This window comes from Amblyomma americanum, chromosome 5 (genome assembly GCF_052857255.1).
Source record: "Amblyomma americanum isolate KBUSLIRL-KWMA chromosome 5, ASM5285725v1, whole genome shotgun sequence".
In the NCBI taxonomy this organism is placed as follows: domain Eukaryota; kingdom Metazoa; phylum Arthropoda; class Arachnida; order Ixodida; family Ixodidae; genus Amblyomma; species Amblyomma americanum.
This window is the reverse complement of record NC_135501.1, coordinates 17,883,088-17,905,023: the sequence shown is the minus strand read 5'-3', so window position 1 is coordinate 17,905,023 and position 21,936 is coordinate 17,883,088. Positions and strand designations below refer to the sequence as shown.

Here is a 21,936-nt window from a genome sequence, read left to right as displayed (position 1 = left end):
TGCTTCCATCACATAGCAGAGCAGCTCTTCTTCCAGTTCGGGAAACTTGCACGGCTTGCCTCGGAAAGCACGCTTTTTGCAGGTTGTGTCCCTCAATGCATCCTTTTGGTTGCACCATCGTCGGACGCACTTCTCGGCCGCGTCGAATTTCTTCCTCGCCGCATGCTTGCCATGTTCGACAGGTGCTTACTCATCCTGTTAAAACCGCAACACTCGGCGGCAGTACGCGAAAGCCTCAACTATGGTGAACTAACATGCTACCACTACTCTGGTGGCTAGAAGGGGGCAGTGTGACGGGCGGGGGGCGCACAGAGGAGCGATGAAAGTTTTAGATGGCGCTACTTGCGGCTGGTGTGCAGCTGTCGCGGCTGATGCAGGGGGTAGCGCAGGGCAGCTAGTATGCGCGCTATGTGAATTTTGCGTCGTGTTTGAATTTTTATTGTGATGCGCGGTGCAGCCGTCACGAAATGTCTGCTGCTCAGAGATGCATTAATAAGGAGAGTGAAGCTTCTGTGGAGAGCAGAAAATGAGAAGATGTGTTATTTGCTACATGATCGCAATGTGTAGCAGAAGGTCAGCCATGCGATTTAAAAAAGGAAGATCTCATTTTACATTTGAACGCATAGCAGTGCTTTGCACCCCGCACATATACACAGTGTAGCACTGACCCCAGCTGGTTGTCTTCTTGGAATGTCACTGCTTTTGGCAGCCGCATATGACAGATCTCATCTCTGTCTCGCTCGCAAACGCCGAAGAAAATAACGTGCAGTTCTGCTGCAAATCTCAGTTTGCTCCAGGAATTATCAGGCAGCTGAAGATTAAATTTGCTCTATATCTGCCTCCTGGTGACTGGTCCGATGGGAAGTCGGCTACATCGTGTAGGTCCGGTGGCTGTGCCGACTGCGCTTCGTTGGCCGTGCTTATTCTTTTCCGTTTTGAAGGCTATGTGTTTTAGTGGTACAAATTCCTCTCCTTCCGTTTTAGAGGCACTTTCTTTGTGAAGTATTTGGGGGCATTAGCAAAGACAGTAGGAATCTCGTCGACAGTTAGCTGCGGCCGATTGCGTGGAATTTCGACTTCTTCCCCATTTTTCACATACCGAAAGGTCCTCTCGATGTACTTCTATTCGGAGTGGCATTCGCAAAGAACACAGTCTGTTGTGAGCTCCTTGTCAGCACGGTTGATATTTCGCGACCACAGTTCGTGTCAAGCTGCTCTTTAGGCGGTCTGAAAAGGGAGGCCTTGGCTTTGCACGTTCTATGTTCACTTCTGCATCGTTATCATCATCATCAGCCGACTACAATCACTTCAGGGCAAAAGCCTCTCCCATGTCTCTCCAATTAACCCTGTCTTTTGCCAGCTGTGCCCACCCTATGCCTGCACCCGGGTATAAAAATATTCACGCTTTTGACGCCACAAGTGCACATAGCGTTATCTACTGCTCAACACTGGAACAGCACAATATCACCTTCTTCCCACCTCAAAATAATCTCAGTGGTACGTGTAAGACGCTTCCCAGCTTTCAAACAAGTGCAGTCTACACACATCTAAGCTTCCCCAACAGGCCATCTACTACATAACACAGGAACAGCACAACATTACGCACTTCGCACACAACAGGTATTGCAAATTATTGACTATATCAAACTGTTCCTAAATGTTTTTGACAAACACATCTATTTCTTTCTTAATATATCGAACGTGGTTTCCCATTAAACGGATGTATTGAACTGCCGAGTGCCAAACTGTGCCCACTCGGACGGCAGACGGCAGGCTTTGCCTCACTACACGGTGACTTCCAATCGCAGAGTTGGAGCACTTCTGGAGCAAAGTTTCCTGCTCTTTTCGGAGCAACTGTATTCGAAACGCAGATCTGAGGCACGGATAGAGTCTTCCAATCATAGACAGGGAGCGGTTGCCGAGCCGAGATTGCTCCGTGGAGCAGTCGGGACTGCTCCGCCGAAATCGGCGGATCCGACCGGAAGTTTGCATGACGTTCTTATTCAGCGGCGATAGCGGCGCCCTACATGCTCTGGCCAGAGCAAGTGTACTCCAATCGCAAATTCAGGTCGCACGCTCTGTGCTGGATTCAGGCGCTCTGTCACAGAGCGTGCAGACCGCTCCGGGCCTGCGATTGGAATTCACCATAATTGTAGTGCGGCAAGCGTTAGTGATAGGGTTGATGCTTTGTCTCTTTTGCCAACAGCGCCACGCGGCGAGAACTGCTGGTAGCCTGGTGGTCAGCACCCGTTCGCGCCTCTCACATCCATAGATAGTGCCTTGGAACCAGTGGCATGGTCGGGTGTAAATTTCCAGCAGGAATTCTCTTCTCACATCGACTGTCGCAGAGCGGACAGAGCGGAGGCGGTGACAGCGGCAATGGCTTTCCTCCAGGCATCATAATTTTCTATGCAACATCACTTTGATGCGAGAAATCCACCCTGTCTGGCATTTGACCTGCCACCATTTAGCGCTGCAGTACTTTGTGGGGAGCTGATGCTTGCCACTCAATATTTTGCGGCTCCTGCAATCGCTGCGAGCAGTTTCGAAATAGTGCTAAAACTTCGGAAAAAGTCTCTCCCAGTTGCTGTTCTTTCGCTGATTAAATGTTTGCTTCTGCAGCATGAGCTTTTGGAAAAATTTATAGTAACATAAGTTTTGGCTATCTCAAACCTATTTACAGTGTTTTACCTATGCGCTGCAACAAAGTTTCATCTTATATAATTTTCATGGCAGGGCATCATCACAAATGGTATGGCAGATATACTTTTCGTGTTTCTGCATTTCTATTTTGGGTTTCTCTAAAGACGTTTTGGTCTCAATCTCATAATGTCGAAAAGTTATAAAAGTACAGTAAAATCGTGGTGATACAAATCTCACGGGGTCGCGAAAAAATTTGTATCATCCGCACGAACAAATTTCATATGCAGAAGAAATTCATATGCGGAGGACTGTGCTGGTCCTGTCTGTTCCACTGGTTGTGTCCCTGTCAATTTGTAGGCCCGCCTAGGCACTCGTCACTTGTATGGCATGCCAGAAATGGGGCTCGCAGGGCCCACTTTTTGCAGTTGACCAGACAGCATCTAGAAAAACAATACACATGTGCCAAGCACGAATAGGCAACTTGTTCATTCTTGCATGTGACATAGAACAGGCGATGATTGATGTGCTAACTGGAGTTACTTGCAATGCAGGCCATACAGTAGACTCTCGTTAATTCAAACTTCAAGGGACCAGAGATTTTGTTTGAATTAACAGGACTGCACCTTAATGTTATCAGACTGAATACAATTTGCTGTTTCGATATCTATATGTATAAAAATATTATTTTGGATCTATTTCTCTATGCCATATAGCGCAACATAAAATTTGGGTGAAAGGTAGTGGTAAGTTGGTTTACTCGGGTGTGGTCGAGAAAAGTTATCAGTAATGCACTGGTTTTGCAATAGAGCAAAAACCTCAAGGGACGAAAAAAAAAGGTCTGAATTATCCGAGAGTCGAAAAGTCGAATGGCTACAAAAAAAAAAACATCCTGACACTGTTTTGCACCGTGGCAAACATAATTGATGAAAAAATAGTCTGGTTTAGAGTGAAAAGAGCAATGGAAGCCTTCTTCAGGTAGCAGAAAGCACAATATCTACCTTTGCGAAGTGTCTTGAGCCACTGTCAATTACTCACGAGCTTCCTGTTGAGGGCATGGTCCGGTTTCTTAATTTAAAATTACCTAGTTTCTTCAAGTCGTGTTTGTTGGATGTATGAGCCTAGGGGCAATAAGGCTCTCTTACCGTTTACCTCGGCACATACCAAGTTGGTTAAGAGAGGAGTAGTAAAAACATGCCTGGCTAATGCAGTCAATAAGTCGTGCACCTGCCTAAGGACAGTAATCAGGTTGATCGCCTTCAGGAAGCGGGTTACCCGAGGTACCTTGTAGTATCAGTAACAGAAAGCATGCGCAGACAAATAAAACACACAAGGTCGACAGATAAAGAAGAAGGTCCCAGCAAAATTGAAGTAATGCCTTATATTCACAGGATTTCCCACGACCTCAAAAAGATTGCTGAGAAAATTGGTGTTAAAATTTGCATGTCAGCCCCAGAAAAATTATCCCGCATGTGTAAGAACACATGTCCACACAAGCAGGATAGGAAGGCCTCCTGTGTACGTCATCAAAACCCCTTTGTAACTTGCACCGATAACGTTATATACAGGTTCCGCTTTCATGTGGCAAGTTGTATATAGGGCAGACAGGCCGGTGCCTGACTCAGCGAGCACCACAGAAATGTTAGAGATCAGGGGCCAGGTAATTTGGCTCGTCACTGCCGTAGTCACTAGTGCACGCCTTACTTCGAGGAGTGTTCAGTATTAAGAAAAAATAGCGATCAGAAAACAAGGGAAATAATTGAAGCTGTAGCAATGGAAAAAGAGGGATTGGAAAATTGTATCAGTGATCCTTCGGTGTTATTATCAAGGAAAGGCATAGCTTTCTTAGGTTCAAGGAGTGGGCGATAATGTGAAACTTGCTCACTGATTGGTGGTTTTTATTGTTCTTTTTTCCCTTGACACATCATGGCTTTGACAAGATAATCATTGTTAGTAGGTGATACCTGTACCTTACGTGATCTTTATAAGGCTGCCAGCGCCAAATAAAGTTCATTCAGTGGAAGTTTAGCGCTCTTGTTGTGTCCCCTCAATTGTGTGCGCTATGGATCCTCATGTTCATTAATTAGCTTGATTGGAATTTTGTCTATCCCTGCGACATACATCTCGGAATATTTGCTTCCGCCTTTTTCCAGTTAAGATTGGTCAGTTCTACGCTGTTTTCTATTGTGCTGTCCTGTGTTGCTCCCTCATTTGAGGTGATTACTCTATTGTCTTTCCTAAATGACTCAGTGCAATCATGCAAACTGGTGCAAACTAGTTCACAGCGTCAGTTCCCTCTAAATATTTTCCCTCGGCATCATGAATCTGTTCCTGCTTTCTGTGGTTTGCTTTGCCCAGCCAGCTTATATGGTTCCAGAATTTTCTTGGCCCCCTTTAGTTGCATCGGGAACTTCAGCCAACCAGCGATCAGAGGACTGCTTTATTTTAGCCTGGAGGAGGACCTGCACTTGCTGCTTATTTTGTCGATAAGAGTCCCATTTTTGGCCTATTTGCTCTTCAGATAACTGCGCCCTCTTTGGTTCTCTGTGTTCCCTTGAAGCCAGCCGTCGTCGTTCGATGGCCTTCTCCAATTTCTTTATTGCACCAGCTTTGTGGCTTCCTCTTTCCTCTCCAGCGGTTTACTCCTTTTACTTCTTTTATTTTTGTACTCATGAGTAGTTCTAACTGATTACAATCGCACTTTTCCATGGGATGTTTCTCTAATGCTTTTTCTATGCCGGCAGCTAATTCCGCTATTTGTTCATCATTTAATTTTGCGTACTCTTTTTGACTTCCCTTCATTTCTTTTTTGTCGAGCGGGGCTCCTAACTGTGTTCTAATACGCTTACGATCACTACCGAGGCTGTACTTCCCCTCTTCGTCTGTTTCCATTATTGCGAGCTTGCTATACATCCCCTGCGATATTAAGCAGTAGTCAATGGTCGTTTGCCTGTTACGGGATTCCCATGTGATTTGTCCCTCACACTTAGTTTCTTTATTTACAATAACTAGGTCGTATCGCTCACAGAAGTCTAGCATCAACTTCCTGTTACAATCTGTGTATCCATCCAGATCCTCGATGTGGCCATTCATGTCACCCAGCAGAATAATATCGGCACCTTCTCCAAACTACTGTATATCTTCATTGAGACACTTAACTAGATCCGTGTTCTCTTGCCTGCATTTGTCCCCTCTCCCTAAATAAACTACTCCTACCGATGTCCTTTTACTGGAAATTGTACCCAATACCCAGACATGTTCTTTGCAAGTTGACTTTATTCTTTGCCAATTTGCCCCTTGATGTATCAGCATGTCTACGCCTGCTCCCTTCCTCTCCGTAGTTGTTCTGTTGCTCCCTTCCCAGACGTAGCCATCAATAAATGGCGGGTCTTCTAGATCCCTGAGATGTGTCTTGCATAGCGCGTATACACCTACTTCTTCGTCCTTCAACTGCTGTTCTATCTCTAACCACTTCGCTCTCTTTCTACCGCCTTGCATGTTTATGTACGTGATCCTGGTGTTGAATGTCTTTTTTGTAGTTTTCTTCCTGGACCTCCCAGTGGCCATTTTATTGGCATCGGCATCCATTGTTACACTTTCTACTTTGCTTCTACCTACCCCTACGCCCTGAGCCGCAGTGGACCCCCTAAAAAAGCTACTGCCTGGCCTGCCAGGCGCCACCCGATCTCAGCTCCTAGCCTTCCATTAAAGTGGATGCCATCTCGTGTAAAGCCTCCGCCAAAGCCTGCTCTATGCACTTCCCTGTTTATGTCTGCCACTTCAAAGCCTTTCTCCTGGCTTAAATTCCTTGTCTCCCGATTAACGGCCACAACGTCCTTGGCAATTTCTCCGCTCCGTCCTTGCACCTCCGGCACTGTGCACACCACCACGATCTGGACTTGCTGTGCTGTCGCCCTTAAATCAACTCCCTCCGCTAATCTTTCCTCTACTTTTGCAGCTTCCCCAATCAAGACATCATTTAGCCCCGCCGCTACCACTACCAAATTGCGCTCTGCAACGTTTTCAGAAAGTTCGCTTTTTGTCTCTCTCAGTACTGCGTTCATTTTCCTGCCTGGGAATACCCCGACTCCTACCCGCTTATCACCGTTTACACGCTCAATTATGGTTCTTTTGCACCTACTCATACTTGAGTCACCACCGATAAGCACTAGGGTATTCCCTTATTCCCTCCTAACTTGCAGATTATGCTGCCTCTTATCAGTGACTATGACCTCGTTGCATGTGGTTAACTTGTTTCCCTCTCCATCGCCTCCAGACTTCCTAGCTGCCACGTGTGCGTAGCTGTTCCTGTCTGAACCTACCTGACCTAATTCCTTATCGCTGTCCATGCCAGCGCAGGCCCCATCCACGTGGAATGTTTGCCAATGTGGCTTCGCTTGGCAGTGTCAGCCATTTTTGCCTCCAACAATTGACTAAGCTGTTCTTGAAGTTTCCGCTTCTCTGCCCTCTCTACCTGTAGCTGTCTTTCTAGGGCATCCATACGTAGCACTAGGCTGGTGATCGCTTCGTCAGCCTGGTCCAGGCTCGCACTTAATACGCAACATTTGCACATAAAATCCGCGCCTTCGGCCTCCTCTACAGATTCGAACCGCGTTATTCTCAAATTCATCGACGCCTCACATTCCTTGCATTTATCCTTCAGGTTCTTGACCATCTTAGCAGCAAGCACTCTATTATTACTACCACAAAATGCTATAATAGAAATAAACCTCCTGCAACCACGTGCTCAAATAAAATCTGCCTACTGCAAATGCCAATCACCTAGAAAATAAATACTAACTACCTGTCTAAGCCAGTTAACTCACAAATGAGCCGTGCAAATCTATAGCTGCCGGCCGGAAAAGGCCCAGCCGTTAGGGCACTGACCCGCTCTTTCGCGAGCACTTCACCTTACTAGCCTAGATCTAAAACTAGCCTAAATCTAAACTGTAAAAATATTGAAGGGAAGAACTCATCTATTTGTCGTAGTCACGGCGCTCTCGCAGTCGTCCGTCCGTCAGGTTCCGGTCACCACGTGTAATCCGAAGAGCACCGAAACAAGCGTCCCAGAAATACAAAACACTACAGTGTCGTCTAGTGGTAGAAACTCTAAGCACTTTATCGGCATTGCAAATGAAGCATTGCTCTGAAGGGCACACTGGCGAGAGCATAAAGAGTAATAAAATATGATGAACACTCCTGAAAGAAAACATTTCGCACTTAACTAAAAATCAGTAGTATTTTACAAAGTTGCTGTCACGTGATAGGATGCACCTATAACGGCAAGGTGTCACCGCAGGATGGCGGTGGAGTTTGTTTTTTGAGATTTTCAATGCTGAACTAAAATGTTCCTCATTTCTTTGATATTGCAGTGCTTGATTCGTAGAATATTGGGCAAGATCTTTATCAGTTCCACCGTAATCTCGTCACACTTCTTTGTCAGTTGTCGGTCATTTTAAACTGTTTAGTGGGAGAAGGCGGTCTGTAGTGTTGCTTGGTACAGCACAGCACTTGTTTGCTCCATGTCATGCTTAGCTTGCAAGGTTGTGGAAGCGCTGTGCAAGTAGTTCACCCACAAAAGCAAATCAACTTTCTGCGTATCACTCATAATCTAAAAACCTTAGTGGGGTTTTGATGGAAACATGGAGCGGTGTAAAAATACTTGCTAGGCATTGCAAATTATGGACAAGGCAGCCAAATATTTACTCATTAAACCTTCTGATTATAACCTTCACTGACAGTGAAGTACGTTTTGGATGCGAACGGAGTCGAGAGTGAGTAGAGCGACTTGAGCTTTGCCACAACGAAAGATGCTAGTCTGTATGAAATCTTAGGTTTCTCGAAATATCGCCTGGTTGGGTAGTAAGTTCATTTCAATAGATTAAATGGATTTCAATAATCATCCGAGACATCTTGCATACGTTGGTGGGAGATTGCCATCATTATAAGTTCATTTCAGCAGGTTAAATGCATTTCAATAATCATCCGAGGCATCTTGCATACGTTGGCTGGAGATTGCTGTCATTGCAGTTTAGTTGTTTTTTTTTCTGTAGTTTGTATCTCCAGACACTCGAGATACTGGCATGGGATTTCTCGTCAATATCTCAAGTTCCTGGTGATATAAACCACAGAGACAACACTAAACCGCAATGAGGGCAATCACCCGCCAGCGTATGCAAGATGCCTCGGATGATTATTGAAATGCATTCGATTCAGAGCTGCTTCACGGCACCAATCCTAAAAAAGTGCTGCTGATGCCAGCGCAGTGCAGAACCAGTTCTGTGGCATAGGTGCAGCGTGTCAGCAGCACCACACCTCATAGGTATGGCAATTTTCAACTGAGCACATGCAGACAGGTCTTCTCGTCTGCTCATCATGTAGGTGTTTTTTTTTTATGCGACGTTTATTGCCTCAGGGCATAAAGGTTATGAAATGAGAGATGAGTAAGATGCTTAAATAAATGAAAAAAGGTGGGCTGATCTAATGAAATCAAGTAGTGAACAATAATATGGACCCTGCATCCAGGCAGTATAAAAATCCGGATTGTCCGGTGAGAGACCCACCGCCGCCAGGTGCCGAATTCTCGTCGGCTTCAGCGCCGGGCAAACCCACAACAGGTGGTAGATATCCGCCTCACAGTCTCTGATCTTGCAGACTGGACACCCTGGGCGGGGATATAAATCTTTGAAATGCAGCCACTTGCGTGTCACAGCTGGAGTTAGGGCAACGTCCACCCATATCCTCCGAAGCACAACCTCCTCTGCACGGGTAAGACCATGGGGGAGGGTTACCACACACGGAGGGATTAGAGTACGTGTGCGGCACCGGAGGTGTTCCTTTCTTGTTAAAAGAAAGGTGGTGTCATCCAGAGTGAGGACTCAAGGCAAAGACGAGGTTGGGGTCGAAAGGTGGGTCGCAGAATCTGCGCGGCATTGTGCGTTCAGGAGGACACGTGGAACCCACTGAATACGGATTTGCTGCGGGATGCATGCCCCTAGACAATGGATGTCTTGGCAGATTTCTGGGGTGTGACTCACTTGTCGCAGTAAGCGTATGATGTGAAGGGCGTCGGTGCGAATGACAGTGCGGGCCGTAGGTAGCATGGGAACGGCGGCCACAGAGCAAAGTGCCTCTTGAACCGCAAGCATCGCCACACAGAAGGACGAAGGAGGTTTTGAGAGGCGAAACCTTGACGTTTTGTTCAGGGCAGGCTTGCAAGGACAGTAAACTGCCGTTGTTGTTTCGCAGGCCTGGATGCTTGCGTCCATGTACATAACGATGGAGCCATGCGACAGATTGGCGTCTTGCTCTGTAATTCGGTCGCGAAAGATGATGCCGCGCGGGTAAATGATGGCCGAAGTAGATCAGTTGGTTTGTTGTCGCTTAGCTGCACAAAACGCCAGGGAGGAAGAACTGGCGGGGCCAGCTGTAGAATGGAGTGCGATGAAGCATATGCCCTGAGTGCACACGCTGTGTGTAAGGCTTGACTTTAGGCGGCGAGCATCGCGTCGTTGGTGCGCCAGCTCATCTAGTGTATTCAGCTGCACATGTTCTTGGAGCGCCACGATCGGAGTAATGCGGGGACGACAAGTGATGACCTTCATTTCCTCTCGATTAACAGCTTCTAGACGATGCCATTGAGCCCTCGTCAAATGCTGGAATTGGGCTTGGTAAACGAGGTGCCCGCACCAACTGTCGTGCAACATGATAGCGGGCTCCGCCTGTTTTAGGAGCAATGCGCCTAATCAGACCCAACGCCTGAATTGCTTGCTTTGCCAGAGAAAGCTAAGCAGTACCTGTTCCTGACTCGTGTATTGTCAAGCCCAAGATTTTTACGGTCGAACTTTCTTGAATTGGAGTTCCGGGTAGATGGAGACGAATAGATGTTGCAGCGAGTTTACGGCGCCCCCAGTGGTTGGCGACTGACACGAACGTGGTTTTGCTCACTGAAAGCTGCAGACCAATTGAAGAAGCAAAAGTCGACGTAATATCTATGGCTGATTGTAGGCCTGCTGCTTGGGTCATCAGGTCGTTGTGAGTGCTCCACACCGTTATGTCATCAGGATACAATAAGAACTTAACCTCAGAGACATCATGTAAGCACCAAGCAAGGTAATTCAAGGTAGTAAAGTAATTCAGTCTTGTCCGTGCCTGCGCAGAAGACGGGTCTCGGGAAGCTGCCATCTCCGTTTGTCGGCGAGCAGCCCACAGGTTAAGCAGACCCACACACAGGTTAAGCAGGCACAGGTTAAGCAGACGGACGTGAATCGAATCGCCCAGCGATTCACGTCCGTCCAGGTGACAGCAGTAGCCTTATTCAGTGCAGTTTGTATGCAGTCAACAAGTAGTGTAGATGATTGCAGAGAGAGGTCTTCGACGGTGGTGCTGGTGCGAAGCGTGTCGTAATTGACCACAGAACACCTACGGTGTAATCGGCGGGCCCTTGATGGATGGGGACCAATGATGATAGGATGGTGATCACTACCCCAGCAATCTGGCTCCGGGTGCCACGAGGGAGTCCCGAGTCCTGACCATCCTGACCACCACGTAAGGTCCGGAGCATATGTTGGACTGCGAGCATGGCGCACAGTCCGCGTTGCTGAATCTGGATGGTTGAGTGAAACAAAAAGCGCATCCACGAATGCGTCCCGCACACGCCTACCACGGGGGCTTGAAGTGGGGTACCACCAGTCTGGATGAGGGGCGTAAAAGTCGCCACCGACTAAAACAGGCCACCCTGAGTGCGGTTGTCGTAGAGTTAATAACCACCCCAGATTAATGCGGGAGGGAGCTCCACCAGCGGGTCTTACATAGTATGACACAACCACAACAGTTGCCTTGGGAAGCTTCACCGCCACTGTGACTACCTCTTAATATGAGGTGCACCAGTTTTCTAGAGAGAGGCGAACTTGAGGAAAACACTCATCTACGTACACCGCTGCCTTTCCCGGAGGGGCAACAGTGTGCACACGACGGTCGTTCATTGAAGGATGCATGTATCCATTAAAGCCCGGAATGGATGGCAAGGCATTGGTCTCATGCAGTAGCAGCGCTCACACCTGGAGCTTGTTCATGCGAAGTCGAGATTTGAGCTCTTCCAGCTTTGTGAAGAGGCTTCTGCAGTTCCATTGGAGCGCACCACAACGTGTGCTCGCCATTTTCGATTGGCTTCCAAGCATTGTAATAGAACTGATGTAAGGTTAGATAACTGGTTTACCATAAATCGAAGGAGGGATGTTGTTGAGTTATCCTGCAGTGCTGCAGAAGACCTGGTAGAGTCTGCAAAAAACGCATGAGGGCTGGACGTAGTCGAAGGCGCTGCAGCATTGATTGGCGTGGAGTGGGATTCCACTGGTTGCCTACGGCGAGCAAGGAGTTCACGGCGTTGGCGTAGCTTAGAGACCTCGGCTAAAAGGCCTGCAAATTGGTCGTCAACTGCTGCCATGTCCTCACGCAGAGGTTCCAGTATGCTGCGCTTTTGTGTAGCTTGAAGGCAACGGCGATCCTTGCGCACTTTATCGCTGTACGACTGTTGGGCAGGGGCTGCAGGTGGATTGGGCTCGGAAAGCTCCGGCCAGTTGTCTTTATCTCACTGGAGACCCGCAAACCTGTTGGATGTAAGTATCGGGGCTCTGTTTTCATTCGGAGGCGCTTGCTTACGGATCTCATGCCGAACCTTCTCAGTTGCTTTCTGTTTTGTTGGGCAAGTTGGAGAGGTGATCTCGTAGTCGTTAGTCTTACAAAGTCTGCACCTGTAAGACAGAGTGCCTTGTGCACGAGCCTCATCTTGCATTGTAAAAGGGCATGATTGGCGCATATGGCCAGTTCTGAAACAGCTGTAGCAATAAACAGCACTCGGTTTGTAAGGGCGAGGCCGCAGAATACAGCCATAGTAGTAAAGTCGTTCTGGAAGAGTTGGCGGGCCCTGTAGTGTGACGATGCACGAGCGCCCTTTTCCCATATACCGCGCTTGGATGACACGGCGGGTTCGACAGTACAGCTCACGTTGGAGGGTCGTCTGGTCTTCGGCAACGTCGACGTTGTAAACAACACAGCGTTGTAGGTCCGAACCTTCTACTAGGTACACCTGGACCGGCACCGAGATCTCGCTTGTAATCGATATGCACTTGAGCGTTTGCAGAAGCTCGACAACAGCCTAAGTCGGGAGCCACACAGCGATGGTATTAGATTTCGTTCTAGACGTGAAGCCACGAAAACCTTTGGTCCCAAGACACTCGTCCAGGTTCACCTGAAGAATCCTGTTCGGAATGTCTGTCAGGCTTTTGGCTGCCAGAGCGTTAATGGCCACTTTATACGATACCAATCCCGATGTCGGCACAGCCACCTGGTTGGCGTACGCTGGGCAGAAACGCTTGCCTTGTGAGCTGCATTTGACAGAAGACGAATCCTGTGCAGTGTCCCCTGATGGGCGCTTTTGACAACTGCGGGAATCCGGTGGCACGGATGGAGGTGCTGAAGACAGGTCCATTGGAGAGCTCTCCTCCTCCGCTGCACGGTTGAAGCCCCCTCCAGCAGTGGAGACTGGGCAGCCATTGCCGAGTTCCGCCCAGAGGGCAGGTCGCTCATGGGCTGAGGTGCATTTGGAGAAGGCGGGATGTGCGCTCCCGCTGATGGACCGAGAGCAGGAACCAGGAGCTGGGTACCAGGCTCAGTTGTCAAAAGAGGTGTTGCTGAAACCGTCGTGACCGACGCCGGTGAAGCCACCTCTGCCAGCGCGTCACCGGAGGCCCTAGGCCTAGCCTCGGAGCCCAGTCTAGCTGCTGGGATGACTGAAGGACATTTGCTTACTGCCACCCACTCAGACGGCACATGAGCTTCGGGAGGTTCCTCGGATGGTGTGGAGTCAATTCTCTTGATATAAGGAACGTATTTACGCGGATGGCGAGATTTTTCACTGGAGCGATGTGCAGCCACCTTAGCAGGGACACTTCGTCTTCTTCCGCCTATATTCCTATAACATAGGAACACCTATAACATAGGTGTTCAGTTCCTGCATGTATTTTTTGTGTTTTTGTGTGCAGTTGCTTTTGTGCCTAACGAGGCTTGAGCCAGCCATGGAGTTGGCCGTGGTCGACGACGATAACTTTGCATTGTTCATTGTGAATATGCGAAGGCATATTCACAGTGAATATGAGGGAACTGACTCAATGCTGTCATTTGCAGCAATGCACTTGTTAGGACTGACCGCAGTCAAATTCCGAACTACTGTAAAAGCTTGGTTGCAAGCTACTTCAATTTGGAATTCGCGAGGCTCTTCAGACTCGCTAGAGAGACCTTTGAGGAACCTTCGTCACCCTGCATATTTTCTAACGCCTAGGGGAGGGTGCCCACAAATCACTGTCGAGAACCCGTCTCACTCATTTAGCTCTTTATAAGCAGTGATTAAAAAAAACAGTCCTTCGGCAGCATTAGAGGGCTTCCTCGCTACTAAACGTGAGCTCCGACGTCCCCGTGGCTACAGCAGACTGGCCAGGCTCGGATTCGCCCTGCTCGTAGTTTGCCAACAGCCCACACATCATTGTTGCGCCATCTGAAAAAAAAAAAAAATGTTTTGTGTGAACTGTCTTGTACATGGACAGCCTGTCACAAATAACATGGCAGCTAAAACACAGAAAGTTACCTGCTGTCGCATAGATTTCAGCACATTTCTCTTGCAAAATGACATTGAACCTGTTGACGACAGCAAAGACCTCCCCTAATTCACCTTCAATATTCATGAGCATGTTAGCGTTGTCTGTGCGTCGTCTGCTGAAAGCCATCTGCACGTGCACAATTTTTTGCACCTCCTTCACAGCAGGTGCCATGGTTCCTTGCACCAAAGCGGCACCACGGCTGCACCCAAATCACTTGCGGGCGGCAGTGCAGAGGGCGCTGTGAATCGAGGGCTTCGGTGCATTGCACCATGAACTGGTGCAGGTGGTGCAGTGAACCACAGCTGGATCGAATGTGTCTATTAAAACATACTTAGCTTCGCTTCTTAAGCATAGCATTCAGTGAACAAGGCGTCTGTATGAAAGCCGAAACGTCCGACTTCTTTGGACCCATACCACTGGTCGGCGTTGCCTTTTTGCTTTTGAAATGCTTGTTTGTACTTTGGGCGGGTGACGAACTATTTTCGGGCGTAGATGTAGCCAGTGTGAAGGGGTGCTAGCTTTGGTAGCTTTGTACATTATGCAAGTAGCAGAGTAAACATGTAGTGTACATAGGTGCAGCATTAAAGGCTGCATCACTTTGTGTCCCATGACGGAGGCAATCGATGAAGTATGGGGAAGGTTGTGATGTGTTCTTTGAAAAGACAAAGATCAACTTTTTGTCTTTGCAGTGCTTCTGCTTCAGAGTGGTGTTCATAATGTGCCAAGTTTTTGCAACTATGCAGATCAGTATGAATAGCAGAGAAGTAAAAGGATCAGTCACCTAAAAATAGTTGTAATTTCATCAAATAACAACTTCCTTTGTCTCCTCTGTTTCTGCTACATAATGGTGCCCATGATATGTCAGGGTGGTTTAACTGTACAGAAAAATGCTCAGGTTAAGCAAACATATTGATCATCTAAAAAACTTGGCGGCCTTCTTAACCAGATTCTTAAACAAGGCAATGCAATTGCATTTAGGTTGGCTGCTATGGTGTCTACAATGAGTGGCTAATGTTCTTCCAATTTTCCCCACAAAACTCCGGTTGGAACTGGTTCCATTGCCTTTATATGGTATGCATGAGTCATCAGCTTCTAATATGTTCTAATGTCATCCATTTGAGTACCACTTTGGATCATATTAATTCGACCCTCTAATCTACTTTAGTCCACTTACTAAACCGCACTAATAAACCTTCATCCAATTACTGGGGTGGGCTTACTTCTGGAATTTTTAGGATACTTTGGAATTTTTTTGAATTTTGGGGAGTTTGGGAGGTAGCTATGGCCACTGTGGGCAGGTTGCTCACAATCTGGTGGCCGGGGTGCCATCTGTCAGGGTGGGTAAGTTATGATGAGGTCACAAGCTCATGTGACCTCTCTTGGCCAATTAGGGAATTTAGGCCGGAAATATGTTGTGAAATGACAGCCTAAATGCTGTCGCATTGAATGTGTCATTGGCAGAAAGTTCTAGAAATTCTTGCTCCCAATCCTCGTTGTGTGGTTTTCCCCTTGACCAGGCCTGTGTGGCAACTGGATCGAGATAGCGTACGGCACCAGTGCGGGCACAGTTCGGGTCATCGTGCAGCACCCGGAGACGGTGGGCCATGGACCGCAGCTCTTCCAGACATTCACCGTCCACAGGAGCCCCGTCACCCGTGTGGTCCTCTCCGAGAAGTACCTCATCTCAGGTGAACTACTGCTTTCTTCCTTGCCTCATGTGCACACTGTCAGCCTGTATTTGCAATGAGAGCTTTTGCGAAGACCGAATACCAAGCAACACCGACACTCTCAACAAGGAGCTTGTGGTTGCTTAACAGGCTTACCAACGTGTGTTCAATCTCCTCTTTGGCACCATGTGAGCTGGTATGGCTTGTGCTTTGGCTTTTGGGAGGGCTGCTTTTTTAAACAAGGCACTGGCTTCATGCTGCTTTTCCTGAGCGTAGCACTAAAAAATAAGGCCATTGTCGGGATTCCCTAAAAATGTCTCCACATTTCGAGTTCCTGCTATGTTGGGATTGTGGAAACAAGTGGTCTTTCTTTGGAGAGTATTATCTGATGAGCCTCAGGTGTGAGTCCTGTGCAGGCCGCCAGCTGATGTTTCTGTTGCATTACGTGTCTAGAAGCGTACAATTTTAGGTCTCTCTCCAAAAGATGAGAGTTAAATCCCGGCTGAGGCAGTCGCATTTCGATGGAGGCGAAATTATAGATGCCCATGCACTGCGTGATGTCAGTGCACATTAAAGAACCTCAGGTGGTCGAAATTATCCAGAGCCCTTCATTACAGAGTCCCTTAGAGCCCGAGCCACTTTGGGACATTAAACCCCATATATCAAACCAAATTTAAGCCCTTCAGTACACAGTATCTCTGACTGGGGTGGTGAAAATTGACAAGGAGGATGCAGGCAGCGGAACGGAGGACTGTGCTTGTCCTGTCTGTTCCACTGGTTGTGTTCCTGTCAATTTGTAGGCCCGCCTAGGTGCTCGTCACTTGTATGGCATGCCAGAAATGGTGCTCTTCTGTGCAGTTTAATAGTAACGAGTCTGCATGGCCCTTTTTTTGCAGTTGAGCAGTATGAGGGTAAAGACTGCAAGTTCAGATTACCGCACGTTCAACGGTAGAAGAAATAGACCAGGCGGCATGTGAAAAAAAAAAAACAACTCTAATTTATGCCTTGACAGGAAAGGGTTCACGAACACAAGAACAGGAAAACAAGCAAATAGAGCACTCTCAGAAGGCAAAGGAGAACTTGAGGAAAAAAAGGAGAGGTTCACTCAGCGTTCAAGGTTCCAGTGTTCCATGTATAAGCTTGGTAGACAGATGGTGCGTCGGACCAGGAGGTGTGGAGGGGCGTGGGCGCCGTCAGTGAGCTGGAAGAGGTGCGTAGTGTCGTCGGCACAGGCAGTGGGCTCCTGTTGGCCATGCCCTGATGGAAGCCTAGGATGGATGGCAGTCTCCACTGCAGGCCTCAACACTGTCCTAGGAATCCGCCACACCTGTGGAACGCAGGCGCGGCCCCCAGGTCAGGTAGCCCGGGGAAGCAGCAGTGCGATGTAGGCGGCCAGCGTTCAGAGGATGCCGGCCAAGGGAAAAGCAGGAAGCAGCGGCGCATGGGTCGCACTTCTGCATCTGAGGCCTAAGCCTGGGAACTCGGGGAGCCAGCAGCTCTCGTCCACGTCCGTCGCCGACCGCGTTCTTCCTGTTCTCCACCAGCACACGCTCTAAGCCGCATCTCACTTCTCCTCTCCTTCTTTTCCTCTAGAGCGTCGTCACCAGCTGCAGTGTGGCGCCAGTCCCTTACAGAAGCCCCCCCCCCGCGAAGAGTTTTTTCCAGAGGAAAACGGCAGCACACTCATGACGGTTGATGAATCGCTGATGTGCTGGAGCCATATCATCACACAAAGCACACCACACTACCACACACATACAGCACACACCACCCACTGGCTCACACTGGTCCACGGTTCACCCCACATGCGCTTGACACACAGTGTACATACAAAAGCAGTCAACAAAGCAGTCAACAAAGCAGGCGGGCGAAAAGCGTGCAAGACCTTACGCACAATGTCACAAACACTGGTGTTGTGGCTAAAGTAACACCTCCAAGTTCACAGCTGGCTCAAATAATCCGTGCCAACATTTGCAGATCCCTTACTGTGCTCAACTTAGAACAAATACTTCTGGAGCACGAGGCTCCATCGGAACACAAGGCTGTTTAAATGTTTGGCCTGGGACTAATACTTGAGCGACTGATGGTCATTTTGGATCCTGAAGGTTTGTTCATAGAGAAAAATACGGTTCCCTTTCCCTTCCGGTTTCCCGTCCGTTAGCGCTTCCCTTTACACGAGGATGGGGATGAAATGAACGCCCGATAATGTCAACCGCCACTCGCTCAAGTGGTGTAGAAGTGAGAGGTGTGCAGCCCAGTGGAGTGATGCCCAGCGTCTCTTTTGGCACGCATCACAAGACCTGACGAATCGTTTAATGTCAGCCTGGACCCCGGGAAAATAAAAATCACTGAGTACCCTGGATGTAGTTTTTCTTATGCCCTGATGGTCTGACAGTGCACTCTCATGCACCAGTGTGAGGACGTGAGTGCGCAAGCACTTCTGTACCACTATTTGCTCGATCACTTGGCTGGGACACACTTGATATGATCGGAAAAGAACGCCGTTCTCTAGATGAAAGGTATGGGCGATCGGTCCCTTTCCAGGATAGGTTTGCCCCAGCTTCCTCCGACAGACCTCTAATGTAGGGTTCTCCTCCTGGTTCAGACGAAACTTCGGTTGTGACAAGTGGAGCCCGTTACGAGTGAGGCTGCGCTCTGAAACATTCGTCGCCAGAGTAGAGGCGATATTAGCCGAGCCTGCCGCAGAAGGTGAAGTCGTTTGGTCCGCAGAAAGTGGCGAATTGGCTAAAAATGGAGCCTTTGCGCCAGGGAAATCACCAATTATTACTTCATACAGCAGTGTAGCCAAGCACCACGCTATGACCTTTCCAGAGAAGTGCGGTGAAGAGATCGTCACTTCCGCTTCCGGAACTTCGACACTCGTTACATCAGCTAAGAATAACGCGGTGTTTTTCCCTGTAAGTGCAGCTGCAGAGACCATGTCTTGGCGTACAATGATACTATTGATGCCAATATCACATAAAATTGAAGCCGATTGGCCAAACACTTCACCCTGCACCACTGGCATGGCAGCAACTACGGGGGTCGAATGGTCGGTTTTATCCCCCAGCTGGCCTTCTATGCTTGTTACCTCTAGTAGCAGACAGCATCTAGAAAAACAATGCACATGTGCTAAGCACAAAATGGCAACTTGTTCATTCTTGCGTGTGACGTGGAACAGGTGATGATTGAAGTGCTAATTGAAGTTACTTGGAATGCAGGCCATACAGTAGACTCATTAATTCAAACTTTAAGGGACCAGAGATTTTATTTGAATTAACAGAAGTGTACCTTAATATTATCAAAGACTAAATGCAATTTGCTGTTTCGGTGTCTATATGTATACAAATATTATTTTGGATCTATTTCTCTCCTTTCCTAAGCCATGTTTATTCCACGCTGTTGTGCTGGTTCTGCCTTTAGTAGGCGACGTTGTTGCGCATTTGGCATATGGCTCCATCACAGCCGAAATTGACCAGGTCATAACAAGACAGACAAGAGCTGAAAAAAAAAACAATCAATCAATCATTCAGTCAGGATGTTTTATTTTCACCAAAAACATATATGGTGAATAAAGGAACGCGCCGTGGTGGCTCAGTGGTTAGTGCGCTCGGCTACCAATCCAGAGTACCCAATCCAGAGTACCCGATCCAGAGTACCCGGGTTTGAACCCGACCGCGGCGGCTGCGTTTCGATGGAGGCAAAACGCAAAGGAGCCTGTGGGCTGTGCTGACGCGTGGTCGAAATTATTCCAGAGCCCTCTACTGTGGCACCTCTTTCTCCCTTTCTTCTCTTAGTCCTCTCCTGTTCCATTAAAGTCCTCCTCCTCTCCTAGCTCCTCCTCTCCCTTACGCTGTCCCCCCACCCTGGAAGATGTGAGACAGATACTGCGCCATTTCCATTCCCCAAAAACCAGTTTTCAATAAAGGAGATAGAAGAGTGAGTGAGCAAAAAACTTTTATTTGTCCATGAATCCATGAATAATGTTCTAGGAGGCATTCCAGGGCCCCTGCAGTGACTGCTGCAGTCTTCGCCCAGTCCACCTTTCCCCATGCTCAAAGCTGGGCAGGATCCCCTCCCACTGCTCTAGTGTGAGATTATGCATGTTGGGTAGTGCCGTATTTCTGTGTTGGGCCCAGTTTGTGTGACACAGTGGAGCCCTTTCCTTCCAGACAAAGGGTCAGTCACTTTGGTGTGGCATTTATCGGACTTGGGTGGGTACTGATCTTGGTGCATGCTTTGCTCGTACAGAGTGTTTTGTTACATACAGGAAAGCTAAGCAGTTGCGCCCTCAGATGTGGCTTAGTCCTGCTTCACTTACCAGAGTTTGCTGTATTAGCGGCCAGCTTTCGGCTGTTCTTTTTTATGTTGCGCATCTGATCATTTGTGCTGGTGACGTAGAGACAAACCCCAGCCCAGACAAGATAGACAAAGTTTTGACTCTGCTGAAGGAACTGGCGGCCTCATCCGAAAAATGTCAGAATGAGATGTCTAATAAGCTGAAGGACATTCAGTCTAATAAAGATCCGAAGATCCACAAGCCAGGCGTCCCAATGCGACCAATAGTGGATTTTACCCGCTCTCCCTTGTACCGGCTTTCAGGCTACTTGCACAAAGTTTTTTCGCCACTCGTTGGCAAGAGACCGACTTTCGTACGCAACTCCTTTGATTTTACTGAAAAAATACGCGAAATCACGATTGACAGCGACGAGATAATGGTGTCATTTGACGTCAGATCACTGTTTACCAGCGTCCCCGTGGATCTGGCGGTGGAGGTATGCCGTTCAGCGCTTCGAGACGACGACGGACTGAGTGCTAGGACACCCATCGATCCATCGGACCTGTTGAAGCTTCTGCAGTTTTGCTTGAAGAACACGTACTTCATCTTTCGGGGCACTGTCTACAAGCAGGTTCATGGCACTGCCATGGGAGCATCTATCTCGGTCACAACCGCAAACCTCACAATGGAAGCACTGGAAAGCCGCGCTTTGGCTTCGTTCGAGCCGCGCCCAAAGGTCTTCCTGCGGTACATTGATGACTGCTTTTGCATAATCAAAAAGAATGCTTTGGCTGCTTTCACGAACCATTTGAACAGCATGGAAGATTCCATCCAGTTTACCGTCGAGGAGGAGATTTCTGGCCGTCTTCCTTTTCTGGACGTCATGGTGGAGCGACGTGATGACCGCCTATCTATCATTCAAGGTGTACAGAAAGGACACGCACACAGGCCAATACCTTCACTTTAATTCAGTCCATCCTACGTGCCATAAGCGCTCCGTCGTTTCTACCCTCGTCCGTCGTGCGGAAAGAATATGCTCGAAACCCGAAGAAAAAGCCTCTGACATACGCCAAGTGCGACGCGAGCTCAACAATTGTGGCTACCCACAGCACTTCGTGAACGCTGTAATACAGCAGACAACGAGACCAGCTCAGCCCGTTCGCCTACCTTGCCGTGCCCGAGCTGCAATACCCTATGTGCCAGGCATGAGCGAGTCATTGGCCCGCGTTTTTCGCACCTACTATGTGCATATAGCTCACGTGCCTGCGTGCAAGCTTCGTCACGAGTTGGTGTCCGTAAAGGACAAGCTAAAAACGGAAAAGTTTCCCGGAGTAATTTATAAAATCCCCTTTTCAGACTGCGATCACTCCTACATAGGTGAAAGCGGAAACTTTGAAAGACGGCTGAATGAACACAAGAATGATGTCAAGAAAAAGAAGGCTTGTTCCAACGCACTGGCTGAACACGTTGAAAACACGAAGCATGATATCGCTTGGGAAGAAGCGGCAATTATCGGCCATGAGAAAAACTGGATGTCACGCCAATATCTGGAGTCTTTGTTTATCCAGACAACAGATCAGACGCTCAACCGTAACATCGGCAATCTACCGCCCTCGTACGCCAGATGCCTGCGACGATGGCGCAGTAACTGGGAAATAGCACAGTAACTGTCTCTTTTCTCAGTGGACACTTCAGC

General features: G+C 48.3%; 1 protein-coding gene across 4 annotated transcripts in view; it reads left to right on the top strand.

The window, feature by feature from the left end:
* Nucleotides 1–21,936, top strand: part of LOC144132309 (BTB/POZ domain-containing protein KCTD3) — a 175,348-nt gene that overhangs the window by 127,604 nt on the left and 25,808 nt on the right. For all 4 annotated transcript variants that reach the window (XM_077664627.1, XM_077664623.1, XM_077664626.1 and 1 more), the window contains one exon: nucleotides 15,812–15,982. In XM_077664627.1, coding sequence (XP_077520753.1) covers nucleotides 15,812–15,982 — 171 coding nt within the window. The remainder of the gene's footprint in view (nucleotides 1–15,811; nucleotides 15,983–21,936) is intronic.